Source organism: Rosa chinensis, chromosome 5 (assembly GCF_002994745.2).
Source record: "Rosa chinensis cultivar Old Blush chromosome 5, RchiOBHm-V2, whole genome shotgun sequence".
Lineage (NCBI taxonomy): Eukaryota > Viridiplantae > Streptophyta > Magnoliopsida > Rosales > Rosaceae > Rosa > Rosa chinensis.
This window is the reverse complement of record NC_037092.1, coordinates 29,370,957-29,394,468: the sequence shown is the minus strand read 5'-3', so window position 1 is coordinate 29,394,468 and position 23,512 is coordinate 29,370,957. Positions and strand designations below refer to the sequence as shown.

The 23,512-nt window shown below is 36.2% G+C and overlaps 1 protein-coding gene and 1 pseudogene across 5 annotated transcripts; one reads left to right on the top strand and one right to left on the bottom strand.

Moving 5' to 3' along the window:
• Positions 1-5,768: 5,768 nt before the first annotated feature.
• On the bottom strand, positions 5,769-10,213 carry LOC112164909 (annotated as a pseudogene).
• A 512-nt stretch (positions 10,214-10,725) lies between these two features.
• Positions 10,726-17,827, top strand: LOC112164905 (G-type lectin S-receptor-like serine/threonine-protein kinase RKS1). Of its 5 annotated transcripts, none has more exons than XR_002922546.2 (8): positions 10,726-10,781; positions 10,814-12,113; positions 15,568-15,690; positions 15,873-16,075; positions 16,181-16,391; positions 16,507-16,744; positions 16,988-17,055; positions 17,151-17,224. XR_002922546.2 is itself a non-coding variant. In XM_024301260.2 (8 exons), exons 2-8 carry the CDS (start codon positions 10,868-10,870, stop codon positions 17,451-17,453), a joined length of 2,475 nt encoding a protein of 824 aa, XP_024157028.1. In that variant the 5' UTR covers positions 10,726-10,781; positions 10,814-10,867; the 3' UTR covers positions 17,454-17,827. The 5 variants fall into 5 exon arrangements, 4 of the variants coding, with proteins under 4 accessions (XP_024157028.1, XP_024157027.1, XP_024157029.1 ...); XM_024301260.2 differs by having other exon boundaries at positions 16,905-17,055; positions 17,151-17,827; XM_024301259.2 differs by having other exon boundaries at positions 16,905-17,064; positions 17,151-17,827.
• The last annotated feature ends 5,685 nt before the right edge of the window (positions 17,828-23,512 follow it).

Genomic DNA, 23,512 nt, shown 5'->3' with positions numbered 1-23,512 from the left:
ACTATTATACCCCTCACTTTTTTTTCTCTCTCTCTACATATATATATATATATACACACTTTTTTTTCCTCTCTCTCTCTCTCTCTTTTTATTTTTTATTTTTTATTTTTTATTTTTATTTTTTCTGCCTCTCTCTCTATATATATATATATACACATATATAGACACACACACACGTGTATATATATATAGAGAGAGAGAGAGAGGCAGAAAAAATAAAAAATAAAAAGAGAGAAATATAAAAAAATAAAAAGTGAGGGGTATAATAGTCATTTTAGGACCTATTGTGTGAGAATTAGAAAGAATAAGGACTAAACATTTTAATTTTAAAATTTTGGACTAAACAGTTTTTCATGCAAAAGTATGAGAAGTAACGAGTATTTAGTCCAAAAAAAAAAAAACTAAAAAATAGAAAGAAAAAAAAATTTAGTTTTTTTTGTCTTGAAATGACCATTTTAACCCTTAAAGTGGGTCCAATCGTCAGAGTTAACGTCCAATTTGGATGGAATAGTAGAAATTGGATTCCATCCAAATTGGACACGGCTGATTGAAATGGGAAAGTTTGGGGGGTAAAAATTCAAAATTGATAATAGAGGGAGTGACATGATGACACCCTCAAACCTCAGGGCGGTAAACTGAAATTAATCTTTTTAATTATTTACACCACATTACTATTGCTGTATTGTTTGGGATATCGGAGCTATAATAAACCGAAAAGTGGGGTTTTGTTTAGGGTTTATATATATGTTCGGGGTATATGAAATAGACATAAGTTATTTAATTAGCTAGTTTCTCATTGTCTCATCATTCATGGTGTACTTTATCTGCTAATTTGCAGTAGGAGTATTGAAGTTAGAGTTTTGGTTAACCATGATGGAGAGTGGGTGAATTCTACATATGTTGGTGGCAAAACGAAAGGAATAATAATCTCAGAGGACATTACGTATCAAGAACTTGCTGATAGAGTGTATGGTGTTGTGGGAGTTGATCCAAATGAATATAAGTTGATTATGAAGATTGTATATAAATCAAATCTACCTACTCAACCTGTGGAGATAATCAATGATGAAGGCGTCGCATTTTTCATCCATGATGAGAATCTTTCACTGGTTATGAGCTCCATATTTAATTTGTGCACTACTCTTGAACAACGGGCATTTCGTAATGGAAGGTATGTACTCTCTTTACTTTGGTTGCATTTATATGAAATCTATGCATTAGTCTACTGGATTTGGGACCTATATATAATCGATCTTATTCTTTTTAATTTTTTGAAACGTCGATCTTATTCTTTTTCTTAGGATGGAGTCCTCACATAGTGGTACAACACATCTTAGAAGATTTGGGACCTATCTGAGTTACGTTCATTGTGTGACACCTGATCAGGTGCCTCATCTTCATACTCAAGTTGGACCATCGTCACCAAATGTGCCTTGTATGCAGCAGCAGTAACAACAACCTTTGTACCAGCAACAACAACATTCTTACCAACAGACGACGTTGCAGCCTTGCTATGAGCACTATCAACCATCCTTTCAGCAGCCACAACCTCTGTACCAACAACTTCATCCTTCCTACGTGCAGCAGCAGCAGCCTCAGTACCAACAGCTGAATCCTTCCTTCAAGCAGCCGTTGTCACCAATTCAACATATGCCTTGCTCGCTCAAGATGTTCTAGAATGATGCAACCAAAATATTTCAAGATTTCAACTTTTGGCAATTTAGTTTCTTCATCATTTTATTAGGAAATTTTTTCTATTCCTTAACGGTGTGTTTGAATGAGAAAATTATGAAATCCGTAGGAATTTATAAATGATAGAATCTTTAAGCCCATCAATCTAAAATTCCATTAATTGCAATTTCTATTGTTTGGGTGTATCTATTTAGGATTTGAAATGTGCAATAAATTAAGAAAGTTTCAAACATATAAAAAAATAAAATAGAAAAAAAACTTTGTTTTGGAAATGAAAATTGAATACTGTAGAGGAATTCGTAAATGATACCTATTTTAATAGAAATTGAAGTGGGGAATTTAAATAATGAATTCCTTCATTTTTTCTACAGAGAAATTTAAAATTGGCAATCCGATAATGCCAAACGAGGGAATTAACTTGTAGAAATTATGAAATCCTTACTTTCAATTAAATTCCATCATTTTTTCTCTCATCCAAACACACTCTAAGGCTTTGTAGAAGTAATTAGCAAAGTTTGGTGAAAAAATTCTTTGATGATATTTATTCTATGAGTTTTTATATTCATATCTCAAAATCTTCTTATCTGATCTCCTATACTTTCGCACCTCATTTTACTTTTTCTTAACAAAATTTGCTCAGTACACTTATGTTAAATTCTTGCACTGACCTTAATTCAACAAAATAGTAAACTTTTTTGTACTCAAAACCCGTGGATTTATTTCTCCTTGAGCTCTCAATAAGTTCTTAAAGTTGGCCCATATTCATTGTGCATTTAATGGGCTTGGTTAGCTCTGACATCGTAGAAAAGTATTCAAGGACAAGTGTACTAAAAAAGGACTATAGTTGTTCGATTTTCAATGTTCTCAACCATATTTGTTGGTGCTGCAATTGCTTTTACTTTTCATAATCGTCGTCAGTATTCGTTTTTCTGAAATCTGAAAAGTCCTCAGTTATTTCTCATTTTAAGATAATTGTTAAATTCATATTTGAGGCTGAACAATAATTTTGGCCATTCAGTTAATTAACTCTATTGATCCTTTTAGTTCAGAAGCAACAACCTTCAGTTAATTAACTCCAACCGTCCAACGCCAATAGAAACAAGTCTAAAACAGACCAGGTAGATAGCTTCTTTTCAAGGACTTGATTACAATCATATGTTTTTACTATTTCAATATATTCTTTGATTCGAAGTTTTTATGAAACAAGTGGGCTACTACTCTGTACTTGAGTTTGATATTTGACATCATCGCTTCTAATAGGCAAAATCTCCAAGGGACATTGAAACAGGTCCAACGCCTGTAGATACAAGTCTGAAAGAAGACCAGGTAAGTAGCTTCTTTTCAACCACTTGACTTTCATTGCAATCATATGTTTCATTTATATTTCAAGTTTAGGCTTTTACTAAACAAGCTAGCTACTACTCTGTAATAGAGTTGTGACATGTTATATCATTGCTTCAAATAGGAACAATATCTGTTGGATCCAAATGAATATAAGCTGATTATGAAGACCGCATATGAATCAAAGTGGAGTGCTAGGTTCACACTGAGGGTGAGTGTGTGTGAGCCACACTCACTCTTAACTTGCCACGTGTGAGCAGAAAAACTCATACAAATTTGGTCTTTTATGTTCCTTGTATGCAGCAGCAGCATTCTTACCAACAAATGATGTCTCAGCCTTGCTAAGAGCAATATCAACCATCCTTTCAGCAGCCGCAGCCTCATTACCAACAACTTCATCCTTCCTACAAGCAGCCGCAGCCTTGCTATGAGCACTATCAACCATTCTTTCAGCAGCCGCAACCTCCGTACCAACAACTTCATCCTTCCTACATGCAGCCGCAGCCTCAGTACCAACAGCAGAATCCTTCCTACATGCAGCCGCCGCCACCAATTCATCAAGTGCCTTACTCGCTGAAGATGTTCTGGAATGATGCAACCTGAATATTTCAAGATTTCAACTTTTGGCATTAGTTTCGTCATCATTTTGTTAGGAAATATTATTCTATTTCTTAAGGCTTTGTAAAAGTAATTAGCAAAATTTGGTGACAAAATTGTTTGATGTATGAGTTTTTCTATTGATATTTGCAGATTTTCTTATCTGATCTCTTATATTTTTCACAAGGAACTGTTAACTTGCCAATTGGTGAATACTTCTCCTTTTCAAACATTTCAAAACCATGAAGACAATCAAATTAAGATGGAGCAGATTGGTGAGTGCAAAACAAAAAGGTTACCATCACAGAGCCAGGCGGCTGGGACTGAATGGCAAGATATGCAGGGCCCCCTCCACGACCAATACTTCCTCCTCTCCCATGAAACAGGGTAACTTTGATATCATACTCATTGCATGCAGCTACAACATCCTATTGAGCTTTGTAAAGTTCCCAGGCAGCAGTAAAACGCCCTGCCTCTTTTCCAGAATCAGAGTATCAAACCATCACCTGTTCAATATAACTTTGTAAGCTCCATGAGATTCAGTGGAATTCAAAATGTGCTTCTATAGATACCTCTTAATGCCCATTATGGTTCTTGATGATGTGCTCCCTGTACCAATCAATGGACAATAATTTCCTGATCATTGAGCCAGCTCCTCTCAAGTCCTTTACAGTTTCAAACAAAGGAACCACACGCAGCCTGTTCCAAGATGTATGAAAACTCAGTTTGTATAAAGTGTAATTGCAATTTTAACATCAGTAATGAAAAACTTACAGCCTTTAATTTAATTCCCAGCTTAAGAAAATGAAATTTCAGTCTTCCCCTTCCTACTTTAATATCTTACCCAAAAAAGTCAAAGATGATAAGTAACCATGGACTACATAAGTATGAGGTGATCCATAGCAAGTAACAGAAATTTAATTGGAGAAGAAACCACCTTTTAATACAAACCCTATCTATTTTCTGTGCAATGGGGAATCAAGATGGATCATAAAGGTGCTTAACAACTACAGCTCCATTTGATGTGTACATGAATTAACAAAATTATAGTATTGTGAAAATTACCATCATTTTCTGTAAATCCAGAGAAGTAATCCAATGAATAAATGAAGTGCAAATATCAGATGCCATGTAAAACATAAATAAACATACAGGAAGAATGTAACTAAAGAAGGACCATTTAATCTAGCAGTATCAACAAAATAGAGGCCATACTTACGTTCCACCAGGGCATGGCTTTCCTATCTGTCCACTAACAGCAAGTCGTGCATCTTTTTGCAAAAGCTCCACAGTAAGGATGTCACTTGCCTGCCAATTACAATGTAGATGGTAGTATTTTATCAATTTTAACAGACAATTCATGTATAGAAACTTTGCAGTTGGAAAATCAAGTTCCTTAGCCTTGTAAAAGGCGGAGAGCTGGAATACGAATCAATAATGAAAGTTGTATGCTATACGTGAGAAGCCATAGAAATCACATATGCTCCAAGCGAATCACTCCCTAGCTTAGCAGCAATGCGGAAGCTATCCAGTACTTCTTTAACATCAGAAGTTGATGAGGAGATGCATGGCTCTCACACCATCACAGTAATAACAGGAAGGTTGCATTTTTAAAACCCAAATTAGTAATTCTCTCATTTCTATAGTTTCTTTTCCTCCCTATTTCTTGCCCCTTGGGTGGATCAAGTCAAACAGAGACATCTTCAATTTGAAAGACCTTAGTTTGATTCTTGAAAATAACACCTTAAAGCTGACCTAATATCCATTTTAGGAGTAAATTTCAAAATTTAGCCATCCATCTATGAAAAATGGATTTGGGTTTGGCAGAACTCTATTTCCATATTTTTAGAGCAAGTACTTTACAAATTCTATTTTCAAATCTACATTTCTCTTTGAATTTGCTAGGTATAAACAGTTGTTGAACACACAGTCATAGTTTAAGATTTTGGCCAATAGTGGTAAACCAAGACTTTCTTTCCTATCAGAAAAGAAGATCCTGAGTTGGAATTCTTGCAATTGCAAAACCTCCCAATTAAGTTGAACGCATGCTATGAAGTGAGTTTGAGAGTATAAAACAAATTGTTAACCTTAATCCTAACAGCTTAAACTTTCGGGAATAGTAAACAACTCCATCATCATGCATGATCAACTTGTGCTTATTTAAAGTTCATTCCCTTGTTGTAATGAAGAGACACATTCGATATATAGCAAAGAATTCTTGTCAGATTTTTTTTTTCCCGAAAAATTCGGGTAGAAGTAACTTATTCTGAACTTTGGAGCATAGTAATCCCAAGTTCCAACACTACTACTTTGCCTCCATGCTAGGTGGGACTAGCGGTCTTTTTCCTTTGAGCTTCTTGTTAGAAATTCCAGTTTCTTTTCTTCATCCCACTCATTGTATGTGCCCAACTGCCCATATCAAAATATTTGGTAATTGCATCAAGTGTTTCAGCATGTCTACCAGATTCCTGCCCCAATGCAATCTTCAGTTAAAATGACCAACATTTCAATTCTGATATAGTGAGAATGACCAACATTGCATTCTGCATGAAGAGGAAGTTTATAAGAACTTAGAAGCCATGAGTACCATTGGTCATCGAATACATTAGGTGCAGGTAAATAAACACTTCAGGAAGGCAACCAATCAAAGAGAAAGAAAAAAAAGTAACTACTAATAGAGATTCTAGGTGGAAAGAATGCCTGCTAGCTCACTATAATAGAGCTAAATTAAGATTTTATATATGAAAATTGATTCCCTCCATATTTGAAAAGGAAATAACTACAAGGGTTCATGTGATACGCACTGCCTTCTTTGGAACTGACGTCGGTTCTATTTGTAACATACTTGAGCAAGTTCTCATTTATGCAATAAGGATGGCAGCATATGAAAATAATATAAAAGTAACACAACATTCGAGATCCTTATTTTTTTAAAAAAAAAATTTCTTAAAAGAGGATAATCGGATGTTCACCAGTGCAAGAGGGTTGATCGGCTCTAGCTGGAAGTTGTGTTGGAAGTGCTGCAGCTTGTTGCTTTACCAGATTCCTATTATAACACTGATGATCCCAACTCTGGTGATCCTCATATGCAGATTCTGAAGAGAGAATTTCAATTACGTTAACATTATAAATTGATTCACAAGTATATTCATCATCTATTAAAAATAAATTGAAACCTTAAGAAATCAGGAGAGATGACCAGTGTGTACTTACGCATAGAAGAGTTGGGGTAAGAGAAGTCAAATTCCCATAGGTCCATAAAACACATAGAATTTTGTAAACTATGACTACAGTTTTTTCACTCAATTACTTCCACTAATTAACGATCAGGTGTATCCTGCCTGGCAGAACATGAAGTAAGAGTGTTCATCTGTCTTTCAACGTTTTTTTATTCTGCATACACATAAGTGATCTAGAGATTTACAATTGTTCTGTTAATAAGATCCTAGTCTAAGAACAACATAATCCCAGCCCCTCAAACTAAAGTTCAAGCAATAAAAAAAAATCAGAAACATGGGAGTAACCTGTTAAGGAAATTGGCAAGGAAAAACAATGGAAGCTATGCTTTGGTAGTCTCCACATGATAACAAGCAGCCAATAGTAATGACCGCTGAAAATAACTGCAATCTGTCATACCGTGTTCTAGAATCTCTTGTGCCAGTTTTGACAAGATATCGCTGCACCTATTCATGGATAGTTCAAATTTCAGGCTATCCACTTCTCGAATATAGAGATCAATAGTCATCCACCTAGATAAAAGTGAGACATTTTTGTGACCTGAAGCAATAGAAAGAGGCAAATTGATATAATTGTATAGAAGAACTAGACAGTCTGACAGCATTATAAATTCTACATAAACAATAATCTTAAGTTTGCAATCTAATCATGAAATCTGGCATCAAAATGGAATCCTTAAAACTGAAACTCTCTCAAACCCCAAAGGAAAGAACAGGGAAGGGATAGCAGAAATGAAGGTTAAACTGATGGTCTAAAACTTTACACAACTAAGTCATGCTTATCCATCAATGTCTCCGTACAGTTAAGTAATTGATTCTAAGTACCAGGGCTTGTTTTATTCCCCTCAAACATGATTTACTGCCCCATGAATTACCAACACCATTACCAATACAGTAAACTAAGTTATGTATAACAGAGATCTAATATATGCCAAAGTTATGATTAGTTCATGCTTCAGGTCTTCTGTTGACATGAAAGGCCTCTCCAAGATTTGAGTAAATAATACCATTAGGAGAAGATTTACGAATAAAATATCAATAAGACCCACAAGTACCTTTGCTGTCACATTGGAATTTCCATCTTGATCAAACCAAACCCTCTCCTCTGAAGACCCATACCTGATTGGTGTGCATTTCAATGGAAGTGGTTTTCCAGTGTGCTGATAAATAAATTAAGAAAAGATTATAAGAAAAAGTATAGAAAGACAGAAGGTAGTATCTGCATATAAAGAACTGGAAACAGATCAATCCCAGAAATGAATTTGAAGACAAACCTTCTTTAAAGCATCGCTGACATGATGTAAATAATGAGGTACAGCTTTCCAAAGGGACTGCTCCACAATGTTCAAACCTGTGGTAAACAATATATACAATTTTATTTTGTCTGTAAGAGATACACACGATTTCAAAGAGCCAAAGCATATGAATATCAATGAATCTAATGTTGAAGTGGTTTACCTGCCCTAGCTTCATCACCTGGTGTGGGTTTATGGTGCCTAAGCTCATCTGTTTGCCATACAGAAGTATCTCTCGCACCTATAAAAGCAAGAGTAACATATAAAACATAAAGAAAATTAGTGAATATCTACTATATCAATGTCATTAAGATGCAGTCCCCCTCGCCCAGCAAAGTGGTTTTGGAAGAAGAGAATACGGTTGGAAAAACAATACCAGATCTTCGATCACCATGTCTCTGTCTTCACTAGTAAGATTAGGTCGATCTCTTAAATTTAAAAGATGCTACAAGTAACTTGATATTATTAGTCTAAGCAAATTTTCAACATGTCTTTTAATCATAATGTTCAACATCCTAAAAATTGAGCAAAGTCACTAGCTGCTCACAGAAAGTCCGATATGTTTGTATTGTAAGGTTCCACAATTAATTTGTGTAGGATGTGCGGTAAGAACAATCTCAACCTCCTGCAGCAAGAAGAATTTAAGGTTGAGAACAAGACATCTAAATGACTCAACAACAGTAGAAACACACACACATCTTATGTTCAACAGTGTGCTAATAAAACGAGGCAACATCAATGAAGCAACAACTTAAGCTCATTAAAACAAGATCATTTAATTGGTTCAGTTCTATCTTTTACAGAAACCTAAACAACATGTGACATATTTTCCCCACTATTTTCTGTCTAGGCATACAAATCAAGACAAAGGATAGAAGGAAAAGAACCAACTTGCTTGCAAATGGTATCGTAAAGCTGGTCTGGGGAAACACAACGCTGCAGAAGCTGATTAAAAATATCATCACAAGATTTTGATAGGGATGCCACATTCTTTTGTCTACGAACCCTGCACAAATCAACAAATTTATCTATATTCACCAAAATGCTTATAGAATTCACAGCTGAAAGAATTTCAACCAATTTTTGTTTTTTCAAGTTATCTTTTCGGAAGCTAAGAATGTCACAATTTAACTGTAGAACCAAAGTTAGAAGTCAATTCTTGATAGACACTACTATTTCCTCAAGCTCTAGTGCTTCCTATTTCATTTCCAAACAAGTATAAATACACACAGGCACATATATGAAATTTAACCCTTTTTTTTTTTTCAAAAAACAAAAAATTTAGTATAAAAAACAAAATAAAACAGAGAGATCAAGTCATTGAGTGACCTGTGATGAGCTTCAGCAATGCCCATCAAATTGAGGTAATGGCTGAAAACACGAGCGAGAGTGAGTGCCTCCTCTAAGCTCATCTTCGAAATTTCCGACGCTAGCTACTTCTCCAGCAGCTCTGCCGTGTCCTCCATCCCCGCCAGTCTCATACTACAACCACTCTGAACACAAAAACGCCCCGTTTCAATTTTCCTCATCGGCAACCAAACAAGGTATCGGAAAATAAGACAAAATCAGAAGCAAACAAAAAGGTGCAAAAGCGTGAAAGAAGAAGAAGAAGGGGGAACCTATTCTCTTATGCAGAACACTCATTATTGTAAAGCTAAGATGACAACACGAACACCATCTGAACTAACACAATGTGTTCATTGGTAAAATATGCTCAGAATTTCAATGACAGGGAACTTAGAACAGTGTTACATTTGGTTTCTCATTGTAGTCTAATTGGCTTATGCTCCCAAAAAATCTGTGTTCAATTCAGTTCCTGAAAACTTGAATTGTAGGTGTGTTGGATTTCCTGAAAAGCCTCTTTGTTATTGCTAGATTATAGCATCCAAGGGAAATCTAGTTGTATGCTGCAAACAATGGCCGAAATTGTGTTGAAAGGCAAACTATGTAGCATGGGGGATGAATAATAATATTAGGCCTTGGTTTATGCATCTGAATAAAGGTTAACTAGTCTATGCTACTAGAATAAAGGCAAACTGACGGCATCTGTTGGTCTAAAATAGTTTTGGTTCATTCCAGATAAGTCCTTGATTGAGCTTAATTACTAGTGTTTGAGCTTGGCTTTGCTTGACGAGCTTGAGCTTAAGCTTGCTTGGATTTGATAAACACATGCATATTAGTTATAACGATCATTGCCTCTGATTTTTTGACCGAGTAGAACCATGTTGTTTATAGAGAACTTATTGTTTATGATCTTCCTTCCTTATTCTACCAAGTTGTTTCGTTTCCTCTTAGTGAATCATACCTGTCAATGAAGTTCGAAGATACATCCAAATTGGGCTCTTGTACGCACAAGAGTGCATGCAACTAACCGGTTCATACAACAAGATGTTGACCTATGTATGACGTAGACGATTGTCAAACAAACTCTTGTAAGTTTTCAGATAAGGTTTGTGCGCATTTTTCTTCCTACCTGCCCAATACTTTAGAAATATCTAGCTAGTCTCGTCCCTAGAATTCTAATCTGGTGTGCGATATATTATTGAACTTATTGAACTTATTCTAGAATTATTGAACTTAAACTTGTGGTTGAAGGGCTCTCTAAACTAGTCAATTGGATTGACTTCATAAAGTCTGTCCGATGGAAATAAGTGATGCGCAAATAGAAATAGCCAAAACAAAAGTTTTCACTGAGAAAAACTAACCATGATCGAATCGTTTATCCAGATATTCCTTCTCTTCCTTCTTCTCCCCTCTAGCATTTGCCAGCTTCCCCTTGACGCCCTTACGCCAGACCGTCCCATCAGAGACGGCGACGTTTTAGTCTCTAACAAGCAAATCTTTGCACTAGGATTCTTCAGCCCCGGAAATTCTCAGCACCGCTACGCTGGAGTTTGGTATAACAACATTCCAGAGAAAGCCATTGTCTGGGTTGCGAACAGAGACAACCCAGTCAATGATTCCTACGGAGTGCTATCCATCAACGGTGATGGAGGCCTTGTCATACATGGGAAGGACCCAAGTACCCCTCTTTGGTCCGCAAACGTTACTCTCTCTTCACCAAACAATTTCACAGCCAAGCTTTTGGATACAGGAAATCTTGTTTTACTTGAGAATAGCAGCCAAAGAGTTGTGTGGGAAGGCTTTGATTACCCCTCAGATACACTGCTTCCCTTCATGAAGATTGGGCTGAACCAGCGGTCCGGGTTGGAGAAGCACCTAACATCTTGGAAATCAAAAGATGACCCGGGAACCGGGAGTTGTACATATGGGATAGACCCGATGGGGGTTCCGCAGTTGTTTGTGCGCAAGGGTAGAGACGCATTGTTTCGGGTCGGCCCTTGGACTGGGGACAGATTGAGCGGTACCGTTGGAAACTACAATTCAAGTTTTGTCAACAATGAAGACGAGATATCCTTCGTGTATTTTCCTGCTCTGAGGCCTCAGATCGCAAGGGTGGTGATAGATGAATCAGGAATACTTCAAACGTTCGCGTGGAATGATCAATGGATCAAATCCTACTCCTACCCGACTAGGTGGTGTGATTCCTACGGACAGTGCGGTCCAAATACTAACTGTGACCCAGACAAGGACTATAAGTTGGCTTGCACGTGCCTACCTGGGTTCGAATCCAAATCACCTAGTTTGGGTCTTGGTGAGGGTGCATGCATTAGGAAAGCGGAAGTGTCCACATGTCAAAATGGAGAAGGGTTCGTGAAGGTGGCGCGTGTAAACATACCGGACTCGTCTACGGCACGTGTGAACCTGAGTATGAGTTTGGAACAGTGCAAACAAAAGTGCTTGATGGATTGCTCTTGCACAGCTTACACGAGTGCGGATGACCGGGGAGGTGGGATTGGGTGTGTGACATGGCAGGGGGACTTGATAGACACGAAGACTTTCTCTCATGTTGGTCAAGATTTATACGTTCGAGTCGATGCAACTTTTTTAGGTACGTTCTCTATGTGTATTATAAACTTGTGGTCGTCTGAACAAATATAGAAAAATAGTGAATTCAGAATATTTAATATTTACACTTGCTCACCTAAGAGTTTATTTTAAAGGAATGTGAGAGACAAGTGAATATCAATCACATGTATTAAATTTAAATACTGAAATTACAATAACGTAATAACTGAAATATCGAAATTATTGTCTAAATTTCAGCATAATTAAATTTCGTTAGAAATTTTCGATATTTTCGCAAAATATCAGGAAATATTTGATATAATGATGATATTTTGGCCTGCCTTCGGGAAGCTTTCATATTTTAAGATCAATTTCTCACCTACCACGTCACTACCACATGATTGACGGGTTCGAACCCAGCTTGGCTGGATAGCCTTGATTGACTTAACCATCCCTGCTACGCTTGCATATTGGTATTAACTGCAACCTTATAATATATATACCAAGTATGTAATGAATCTGACAACTGAGGTCTGTGCCTAATAACCAATTTACAACTCTTATTTTTTACTTACATTTTCTTTTTCTTTTTTTGAGAATAATTTTTACTTACATTTCTATTTACCGACAGTTCAGAATTTATAACAACCTTTAAAAATTACTCATAAATTGAGTCAAATTTACTCATTGGTTGCACCTTTCATGTTTCACAACTTTCAAAAAAAAATTGAGATGTTTAAAATAAATTTTAGAAAATTTTAGAGATTCAACATTTACTATTTCACCTTAAATTAGTACAACTTACTATATAATAATATCTATTAAAGGTTTCTTGTGAAATATAGTAGATAATTAATAAATATTTCTAAAAGTTTCATGTAAAATTTCCATGTTTTTCTTCAAATTTCTATCATCTTTCTCAATTATTTACCGATATCGATATATTCTCTATATTTCAGTCAAAATTTTCATTTTCTGGACATATCGATATTCCTCGATACTCGATATTTTAGTCATTGCTTGTATATACCCTCAGCCGTCAAATGCATTTGTACTTCACATTCTCTCAAAAATTATTCGTTATGTAAGTAGCTCTAATTTACAATCCATACTCAATTTAATTGTGGTAATATCATAATTCTTCAAAAAATTATATGAACCACATACCTAGGAATAGGAGGGGTCATTTTTATTTATGCTACATTTATACTCATGTAATGCATGTGCGATTTGGTGAAGGTCTTTTTTTTAAAAAAAAAATGTATTTATGCTTTTTGTGCTTTTTTAGTTTTATTAGAATAACAATTAATATGCTTTGATTATGAGTTTCTATTTTCTAGACTAAAGAGTATTTTGCGCAATCCATATTTTCGAGAAGTCTGAGCACTTCCTTTTATATTATAGAACTATAGATAGCAGTCATGCTCAACTGGTCCTCTTTATATTATTGAACTACAGATAGCAACCTGCTCAACTGGTCACTTAATTTCTGTGCTTAATCGTGCTCAATAGTGATGAAAAATAATAAGGCATTTCAAGTGCTTATTATTTTCCATTCTTGGATCTACATCAAACATCAGTTGGGTAGTTGTACACAACTGAGTACCAATTAATTGACCACTAGAACATGACTCAGATAGATAGATAGATAGATAGAAGAACTTGTAGGCCTAACATCAACAACATCAACCCAAAAACTAAACCAAACCCAACAAGGAACCTAGCCAACTCTATCCTCCAACAGCCGTTATTGCCAACATCCAAACTGCCATCAAAACCACTGTGACCATTATTGTAAGGGGAATTTGATTCTACACCCAAATTGACACACCTCTTTTAGAATAAACCCATCCATAAATGTGTTTTAATATACACCCAAACCAATTAATTAGATTTATGCAAAATAAAAAACCTATTAAATAGACTAAATAATAAAACCCAATGCTGTTAAGAATTACTGAATCTGCCACTTTCAAATTCCCATTCACCTATTAAATAGGATTGATAATAAAATCCAGTAATGTTGCTGATGGAAGTCGATCATGAAACGGCTGCCCATAGACGTCGCCCAGAATTACTCAACCCTTGATTTCAGCAATTGATAATTCTCCTCTGGGTTGGAGGTTACGTAACTTCACATTGAAAAGTGTAATCTGCACATTCAAAGCTGGTGTCAATATCTCTACAAGCTTGTGATATAAATGGATTGCACAATCAGAGGTTGGTGGGTTGCCTGTGTTCGACAGCATATCCGATTGGTACGGTTGATGAGTATTGTGATTGCTATCTATTCAAAAGGTGTGTGTGCTCCTGACAAAGAGGTATTTGTTTTGTAATGGTTCTAGATTTTTGATATTGAGTAGGTATGATAGACTATACAAGTTCTTGATTGCAGGGTTTTGTTTCATCTTCTTGTTTCTCAATAGATACTACAAGTTAATTTTGATGGCTAAAGAGTACACCCACCTGGAATTTAGGTGCGACCTTCTCAAGTTTGGACGTGTTATAACTGACGAGTTAATGGCTGAAATTACTGAAGTGCGCTTGATCTGATTGCACCCTCCATCATCTACAATAACATGGACCCTATTATGAAAAATTAATGAACATGGAATATTGATTCTATACCTACGCCTATTGGAATGGGGAATCAAATTTCATTCAAAAAAAGGGAAGGAAAAAAAAAGCAAAATGACATACCTTGATGAGAGGATGTTTAATCACTACATGATAGGAATACCTCCACAAAAGGATGTTTAATCATATTGAGAAATCTACGAAATCTAATAGCAATATCTACACAACCACATCTACTTAAAAATAGCAAATATAAAGATCAAATCTGAAAGGAAGAGATATACAATAATTAAGACCATTAATCTTTTTAAATAAGGAATATCTACACAAACATATCTCCTAAAATATGGCATCAGTTAATGGCAATTGATCACGTTGACATATTTAATAATAGGATTATCTACACAAACATATCTACTAAAAAATGGCAAATATATAGGTCAAATAAAAAAGGAAGAGATATGCAATAATTAAGGCAAGTAATCGTTTTTAAATCAGGAAAAATAAATTGATGGTATTAAATTCTAATTTGTGTTTATAACTCATGCCATATTTAAATTAAAAAAAAACACCTATATTTGAGGAATTTTTTCCTTCTTCGACGATATAGGTAAAATAGTCAAACTAAAAAAAGAGAAAAAAACTTAATTATAGACTTAAAACTCATACGGTAAGTTTAATTATGTGAATGAGTGTAGATTAAAAGAAAACATATGATTGGGTTTCCCTTAAAAGGAGCTTCATTTTTTGGGTTTTTTTCTAATTTTCTCTTATTGTAATGTTCCTCTCTGCCTCTAAACCATAAAATTTCAATGAACACGAAATCTGATGATTTCCTAATTTTCAGGTCTTTGGATTTTTTTTTTTTTTTTTGCCGGTACTTTGGATTTTGGGTGTTTACTTATTTCATACCTTTGTAGCTCAATATGCAAAGTCAAGTGGTTCTCTTAGCAAGAAGGCAAGGGTGGCAATTTCACTTGGATCTGTTACAGTTTTTATTCTCTTACTTACCCTTTATTGGTTGGTAAGGATGAAGATGAAGGGTAAATAAATTAACCTGATCTTGCCTTCTATTCATTTATCAACATTTTCACCTCACTTTTATGTAAACTCCCCCATTTTGCTTATGAAATATCATCTCATGTGGCTAACTAACCTTGACTATTTCAAGATATGAATATAGAAACAAGCTTATAAAAAATTACCTTTTTGTGTTTGATAACAGGTAAGCGTAGGCAAAACAAATGTTCATTCGAACTTACTGCTGGGTCAACCTACTTCGAAGAAGCTACTAGTGGATTAATTCTTGATGATAGTAGAATAAACTCGGAGTTACTATTATTTCATCTAAACACCGTAGCCACTGCCACAAACAATTTCTCCATTGAAAACAAGCTTGGAGAAGGAGGGTTTGGCTCCGTTTATAAGGTAGCTCCCCTTGTTATAATGTATGGAATTAAAAAAATAATAATAAAAAAAAGGTTCATGCATCGCATCAACTACTCTCTTTGATTTCTCAAATTCAAATTTTAGGGGATGCTTTACGATGGAAAGGAAATAGCTGTAAAAAGACTATCCAAGTTTTCTAGCCAAGGAGTTGAAGAGTTTAAGAATGAAGTTCTTCTGATTGCAAAACTCCAACACAGAAACCTTGTTAAGATTTTAGGTTGCTGTTTTGAAGATGAAGAGAAGATTTTAATATATGAATACTTGCCAAACAAAAGTTTGGACTCTTTCATCTTTAGTAAGTCTTTCTTTGATATATATATATATATATATATATATCTACAATTATTATTTGAAAGTTTCTTCAAGCAAGCAAGAGTAATTAGTTACTCTATATTTCTTACTCTATCCAGATGAACCAAAGAGAGCACTTTTAAGTTGGACAAGACGCTTCGAGATTATCTTGGGGATTGCTAGAGGGCTATTATATCTTCATGAAGATTCAAGACTAAGAATTATCCATAGAGATCTAAAGGCCAGCAATGTTCTATTGGATAATTCTTTGAACCCAAAGATTGCAGATTTTGGTATGGCTAGAATATTTAGAGGAGAGCAAACTGAAGCAAACACAAATCATGTGGTTGGAACATAGTAAGTTTCCTCTAAAATTAGAAAATCTCATAATAACTTTTTGGTCTATGTGTTATCAGACTCTTAACAAACACTAAAGAAGTACAAATAGCTTGTGGCAAGCGTACCCAATATAATTGTTATTGAATGAAGCTTAACATTCGATTTTTGTGTTCTACAGTGGTTATATGTCACCAGAATATGCAATGAAAGGGCTGTTTTCAATAAAGTCTGATGTGTATAGTTTTGGTATTTTATTGCTAGAAATCATTACTGGCAAAAAGAATGCTGGTTCCTTTGAGAAGGATCCATATTCAAATTTGATTGGACATGTAAGAGGTGCAAGTCTGTCTATTTTTAAACAATGATTGTCATAATATACACCCTACTTATAATGCTAACTTGATAATGACCAAACTATTTTCAGGTTTGGGAGTTATGGAAAGAAGGCAGAGCCGTGGAAATCATTGATTCATCTATAGGTGAATCTTACCTTGTTAGTGAAATTATAAGGTGCATTCAAATCGCACTCCTGTGTGTGCAAGAATTTGCGATTGACCGGCCAACCATGTCGGTAGTTGTTTCAATGTTAAGTAATGATGTAGCTTTTACTTCACCAAAACGACCTGCATTTTTACTAAAGAGCATGAGTCCTAGTGGAGAACCATCCAGCAACAAAAGAGTTAGTTCAATAAATGATGTCACATGTACAATTGTAGAAGCTCGCTAAGAAAGAATCTTGCGTGGGGCGGACCGCACAGCCAAGTGGTGGGGCAGATCAATCACTGCCCAGCAAGGGAGGTGTTTTGGATATTGCACTTTAAGGAGCAGGGGCAGTTTCAAAAAAGAGAAAAAATGTTCTTTCTTCTAATTTGTTGGCCTTAAAGCCACGTGGTGGGGAAACCCCCACCTAAGAATTTCTCACTCGCAAAAGGTTTATTGTATGTCTAGTTGCAACAGTAATCTAATTGAGCAACGTATGGAAGATTCTATTATCTTCCAATTGGGCTTCTGAGTTATAAAGAATGTAATTAGGGTGTTATCTTGAAGCATATAGAGATAAAGGTGATCTCTATCCAAATGAATTTTGATTGTTAGTTTCTACCCAGTTGCACCCTAATATATTTGATTGTGAGTTTTGATTGTTAGTTTTGATACCTATAGTATAACTATGTCACCAAGAATAAGTAATACCCTTTTAGCACATGAGCCAAGGTGCTACCCGACCATGACATGGATCTCGTATACCAATATCCAAGCTATCCCGTAGTGGTCAAAGGTGGCCAAGACCAATATCCAGGATGCTTCATAATAGGCATTTCTAGACTCTCTTACATCCCACATTGGAAAATAAGTTGATGGAAGAGAGCTCCCTTACTCATAAAAGGGACCTCCTCCCACATAGACAGGAATCCCATTACATCTTGTATTGAACTTGGGCCTCAAGGCCCAAACACATAGTAAAAGGTTTAAGTGGAAGTAGTCTCCTTTAAAGTGAGAGGCGAACCACTATACTTCTCTTTCTCTAACATTAACTTAATAACGTTAACAATCTACATTATAACTTTTATTTATTGTACCCCCAAGTTAATTCATAATTTGTTGAATGGCAACTCAATTTGCTTATTCATACAAATACCACAGTACTTCAATAAGCTTTGATGATATTTTGCCTTGTTTTTGTTTTGTAAGCATCAACATCAGATTAAAGCAATGTGGAAAGTTGTAACCGTCTAAGGGATTACTTGATTAGAAAGAGATATGTCAACAATGAATTATGCCCATGCGTTTTCAGTAATAAGAGAAGTTTCGGGTTTGCTACTGTTGAGGTATATTTCGATAACATGAACCTAATTAGAACTCTAGATGTGTTAAAGGAAACCGCAGAGCAACTGAAATCTCAAATTCGAGATGAAAGATCTTGGGAAAACTAGGTTTTTCCGTGGTTTAGAACTTGCACACCACGTTGATGGAATTTTGATTAATTGGCTTGCACACAAAAGATGCTTAGGCATTTTAATGAAGATAAAGTTAAGCATGTTAGCACTCCCATAGTCATTCGAAGTCTTAACCCTAAATAGGATCCGTTTCATCCTAAGGATGATGACGAAGACCTGTTAGAGGTTGAAGTATCCTATCTAAGTGCAATAGGCGCATTAATTGTTGTACTTAGCACAATGCACAAGACCGGATATCTCCTTGACTGTGAACTTATTAGCTAGATATATCTTCGCGCCAGCGTGACGCCATTGGACTGGTGCAAAGAATATCTTTCTATACCTAAAGGATACAGTAGATGTGGACTTATTCTTTCCCCACATAGAGAAAAACAAGTCTGATATGATGTGATTTGGTGCTTGAACGCATCTTACGTGCAACAAGAACATGGTCATCAAAGAATTGATAAATATTTAAACCTGAAAATATCATACCTCGGAGATCTTGAGGTAACTCAAATCCAATGATTTATGGGTCACAAAAGGCACTTGTTAAACTAAAATAAAATTGGAAAGTGGCTAAGTGAGACACCAAGTCTCACGCATACCTGGCTTAGGTCTCACTAGGCCTAAAAAGTAGCCAAGAACACACCAAAATAAATGGGTAGGCTCAAGGCCTTATGGTACTTACAATGAAAAATGTGAGTAAATTTTTGAGGGAATCGACTTTTGGTTTTGTAAATTAAAAACTAGGAAATTAAAAATTGCAAAAAGTAAAGTGCTTGAAATTTAAAGCTTTGGAAGACAATGGAAGGAATGCTGCCTAGACCTCCAGCCATCATAACTACACCTCCGGCATCCTCGGCCCACCACCATCTTTAGTTGACCTTGTTGGCACCATAATCATCTCACCACCCACAAGGAACGCCTACAGATCTGTTGCCAACTTGCCATCGATTTTAATGATGTTTTTTAAGATTTGGGTCTTGTCAATTTATGCATGTTCTATGGAAGAAATGGTATCTACAAGGTAATTTTATTTTCTTCTTTTCTTGATATCTAGGTTTGTAATAGTTGAGATATGGGTTTGTAAAAATTGATATTTGAGTTGTATTTGGATTTCGATAGTCTGCCTTTCTACATCGGTGATGCTGCTTTTGCAGTTTTGTTTGTTTTGTTTTGTTTAGTTGGCTGTATTTCATTGCTAGAGCCAAGAAGGCGGTCTGGCAGATGATCGCTCGAGAGCATGATCATTTTTAATTAAAAAAAAAAAAAAGAAGCTTAAATCCCGTACTGGGCCAGGGCCCGAACCGAACCCATTCGGTTTTTGGTACCGTTTGTACCAACTTTGGAAAATCAAAATCTCATCCCAGCTTGTGCCTAGCCCTACTAGGGCATTCACATTCCCATAGTACAAAAATAATGTACATCTGGGCTAGGGCATTCACATTCTCATCAACATACACATAATTAAGACCGGACTAGGGCTCCTAAAATGCATATAATGGCATTAAGTTCAATTTTAGAGATTAACAATTTGCTCATGACAACATGCTCATTCATAAAATTGAGCCATTAATTAAATGAATTTCATGATAAAGACAAGAAACTAGTCATAAAATTGGCTAATTTCTATAACAAATTTTCATCAAAAATTACGCAGAGTCATGAACAAAAAACCACAACACACTTTCATTAAGCACCAAAAATTAATGTCATTACATGGTAAAAATAGCTAGAGCTTCAAGCCCTAGACCCACATAAGAAACTACTCATAATCCACCAGCCTACCCACAATGAAATTCATCAATTGCAAGAAATTAAAGTAAGGAGAGTTAAGAAAAGAGGGAGAGACCAACACTAATATATTAATCACAACAACACTAAAAAGTGAGCATGAGAAGATTGGAATTGTACTCTCTCTTGGACCTAAACCCCAATCCTTGACGAAATGATGGAATTTGATTTAGCTATAGTGAAGAATGGATGAGAGGTGAGAGAGAGATGGTGGTCTTGGTGGTAAGGGAAGAAAGGATGAGAGGCTGCCATGTTTTTGGTCTAGAGGAATGAGAAGAGAGAATGAATAGATGGGTGGGTCGGCTGGTATTGTAGAGAGAAGGAACAGAATGAATTATATGGTCTCGTGGTCAAAGAAAGAAGTAAGAAGGAAAATGGGTGCAGCGCTGTGTGGTTGAGAGTGTTGGCGTGAGTCACGCTCCATAATTGTAGGAATTATAGTATAATTAGGATTGTATAGTTAAGGAGGATATCATGCAGTTAAGGGGGAGGATATCATGCAGTTAAGGGGGAGAATATCATGGTGTAATTAGTTTCCTATTAAGAATGTGTATACTTTGTATATATACTCTATCTTTGGAGAAGATCAATATATCAGAAATTCCCAAACTTTCATTCTTTGTCTTTGTTCTGTTTGACTTGCTATCAGAGCAAAGATTTGTCTGGACTCTATTCGTTTGTTTATGCTACAAATTTGTCTTTGTACTCTTTAAGAGTTTGTCCTTTGTCTTCCTCCTATGTTCCTTTTGCCCTAAAAGCCTAAAGTTTGCAATACCTTGTTGTCAGCCTCTCCTTCCATAGCCGTGTCAAATTTTGTGGTTTGTATTCCTGCTTGAAGAAGAAGAATAGCAGATTTGTCCCTTAGTTCGTTGTTCAACAGTCAGGTGACTTGCAACTATTGTAAAACTGTTGGCCACTACAAGAGTCAATGCCTGAAGTTGCTAAGACTCAACTCCAATAACTCTGGTTGGAAAAGAAGTAAAAATGGTCAGAAAAGCAAGGAGGCAATCCAACTGGTGCAGGAGCAAGAACCTGATTTCTATGATATGGAGGGTCAAGATCAAACTAAGGGTAATATTTCCCTAACTCAGGAGAATCGTGGTAAAATTGGTGTCAGTTTAAATGTTTCTGGCTTTACTGGTAATAATACATGGATAATTGATTCTGGTGCGTCTGATCATATGACCTATGATAAGTCTTTCTTCATCACGTTTTCCTCCCCATCCATAACACATGTCTCTAATGCCAATGGTGAGTCCTTTCTAGTCTTAGGAATTGGGTCAGTCCAGGTCACACCATCCATTACTCTTTATAATGTCCTCTATGTACCCTCTTTATCTCATCATCTTTTGTCTGTGTCTCAATTAAACACACAAAACAAATGCTCTGTCACCTTTTATCCTATGTATGTTATCTTTCAGGATCTGTGTACTCGGGTGATAATTGGCAAGAGAGATCTGAGGGAGAGACTGTTTCACTTGAATTGCATGTACGGAGGACCAACACAAGCACCATCAAGTCCACAAGGTCCTGTTGCCCCGACATTGAGTTCTGATTGGATGAATGAATTGTGGTTGTGGCCGTTTGGGCCACCCATCCTTTAGTGTCATGAAGAAGTTCATGCCTTCCCTTTTTTAGGAATAAGTGATTCTAGTCTACCTTGTGAAACCTGTTCTTTAGCCAAGAGTCATAGGTCTAGTTATCCTTCTAGATTTCAGTCTAGTACAATGCCTTTTGAATTAATTCATTCCGATTTATGGGGACCTTCCAACAATTCAACTCTTTCAGGAATGCATTATTTTGTTTTATTCATTGATGACTTCACTAGATTAATTTGGGTTATTTTGCTTAAGTCAAAAGATGCAGTTTTCTCTGCCTTTACAGCCTTCCATAAACTTGTTCGTACCTAATATAATGCTCATATTAAGGTATTTCAGTCTGATAATGGGGGGGAGTTTGTTAATCATTCATTTCATGATTACTTCCAATCTAATGGAATTGTTCACCAAACCACTTGCCCATAAACACCATAACAAAATGGGGTCTCTGAGTGGAAGAATCATCATTTGTTAGACATGGGTCTCGCCCTTCTCCTTAGTGCCAATATGCCTAAATACCTTTGGGGAGAGGCAGTGTTGTGTGCCTCCCATCTTATTAATCGTCTCCCATCTTCCTCTCTTCAAGGTCGTATTCCATTTGAGGTATTGTCTAGTTATGTCTCTATCCCATCTCTTAATACCCTTCCTGCTTGTGTGGTTGTGTAGCCTATGTCCATCTCTATAAGAACCAACGTTCAAGTTAGATGCAAGGGCTCTCAAGTGTGTCTTTGTTGGGTATGGGACTCAACAGAAAGGATACAAGTGTTATCATCCTCCCTCTCAATGATTTTATGTCACCATGGATGTGACATTTAGTGAGGATACATGTTATTTTTCACCTTCTACGACTCATAGTCAGGGGGAGCAGGGTGTTTTTTATGAAGGACAGTGCCAAACAGGGCCAATGATTGATCGCTTTATCTCAAACGATCGATCGGTTAGTGAATAGGAAGTGTCCAATGCCCCAGAAACCAACAACACTCCTGCAGAAATAGAAAAGGCAATTGCCGAATAGAGCGTTGCTAGTTCCGAAAGAGAAAAGGAAATTGCTGAATCGTCTAGCCTTCGCCATGCAACTATCTAACAGATCATTACAAGTTCTGAAACAGAAAAGGCAATTATTGAATCGTCTACTCTTCTCCATGCAGCTGCCAAACAGAAAAGACAATTGCCAAATCGTCTACCCTTCAAGAAAAAGCTCCTAATCATTCAGTCTCTCCCTCTCCATCAGTGGTCTCCCCTGTTCAATCTTCATCTGAGGTACGTAGTAGTTTGCCTTTGTCCCATAACCCACCTTTGTCTGATAGTGTTACTCCTTTAACTGATCCTATACATGTTCTAACACGAGTCTTACCAGAACGGTCCAATTGTGGCCAACCTACCAAGAAATATGAACCAAGTTTGTGTGCTAAGACCAAATATCTTGTAGCTAACTACGTGTCTACTCATAGGTTGTC

Excerpts from the sequence above, each read along its gene's own strand:
- LOC112164905 (XM_024301259.2), top strand. The coding sequence starts at position 10,868 with ATGATCGAATCGTTTATCCAGATATTCCTTCTCTTCCTTCTTCTCCCC. Across the intron at positions 12,114-15,567 it reads AGTCGATGCAACTTTTTTAG|CTCAATATGCAAAGTCAAGT; the intron begins GTACGTTCTCTA and ends ATACCTTTGTAG. Across the intron at positions 15,691-15,872 it reads GGTAAGGATGAAGATGAAGG|GTAAGCGTAGGCAAAACAAA; the intron begins GTAAATAAATTA and ends GTTTGATAACAG.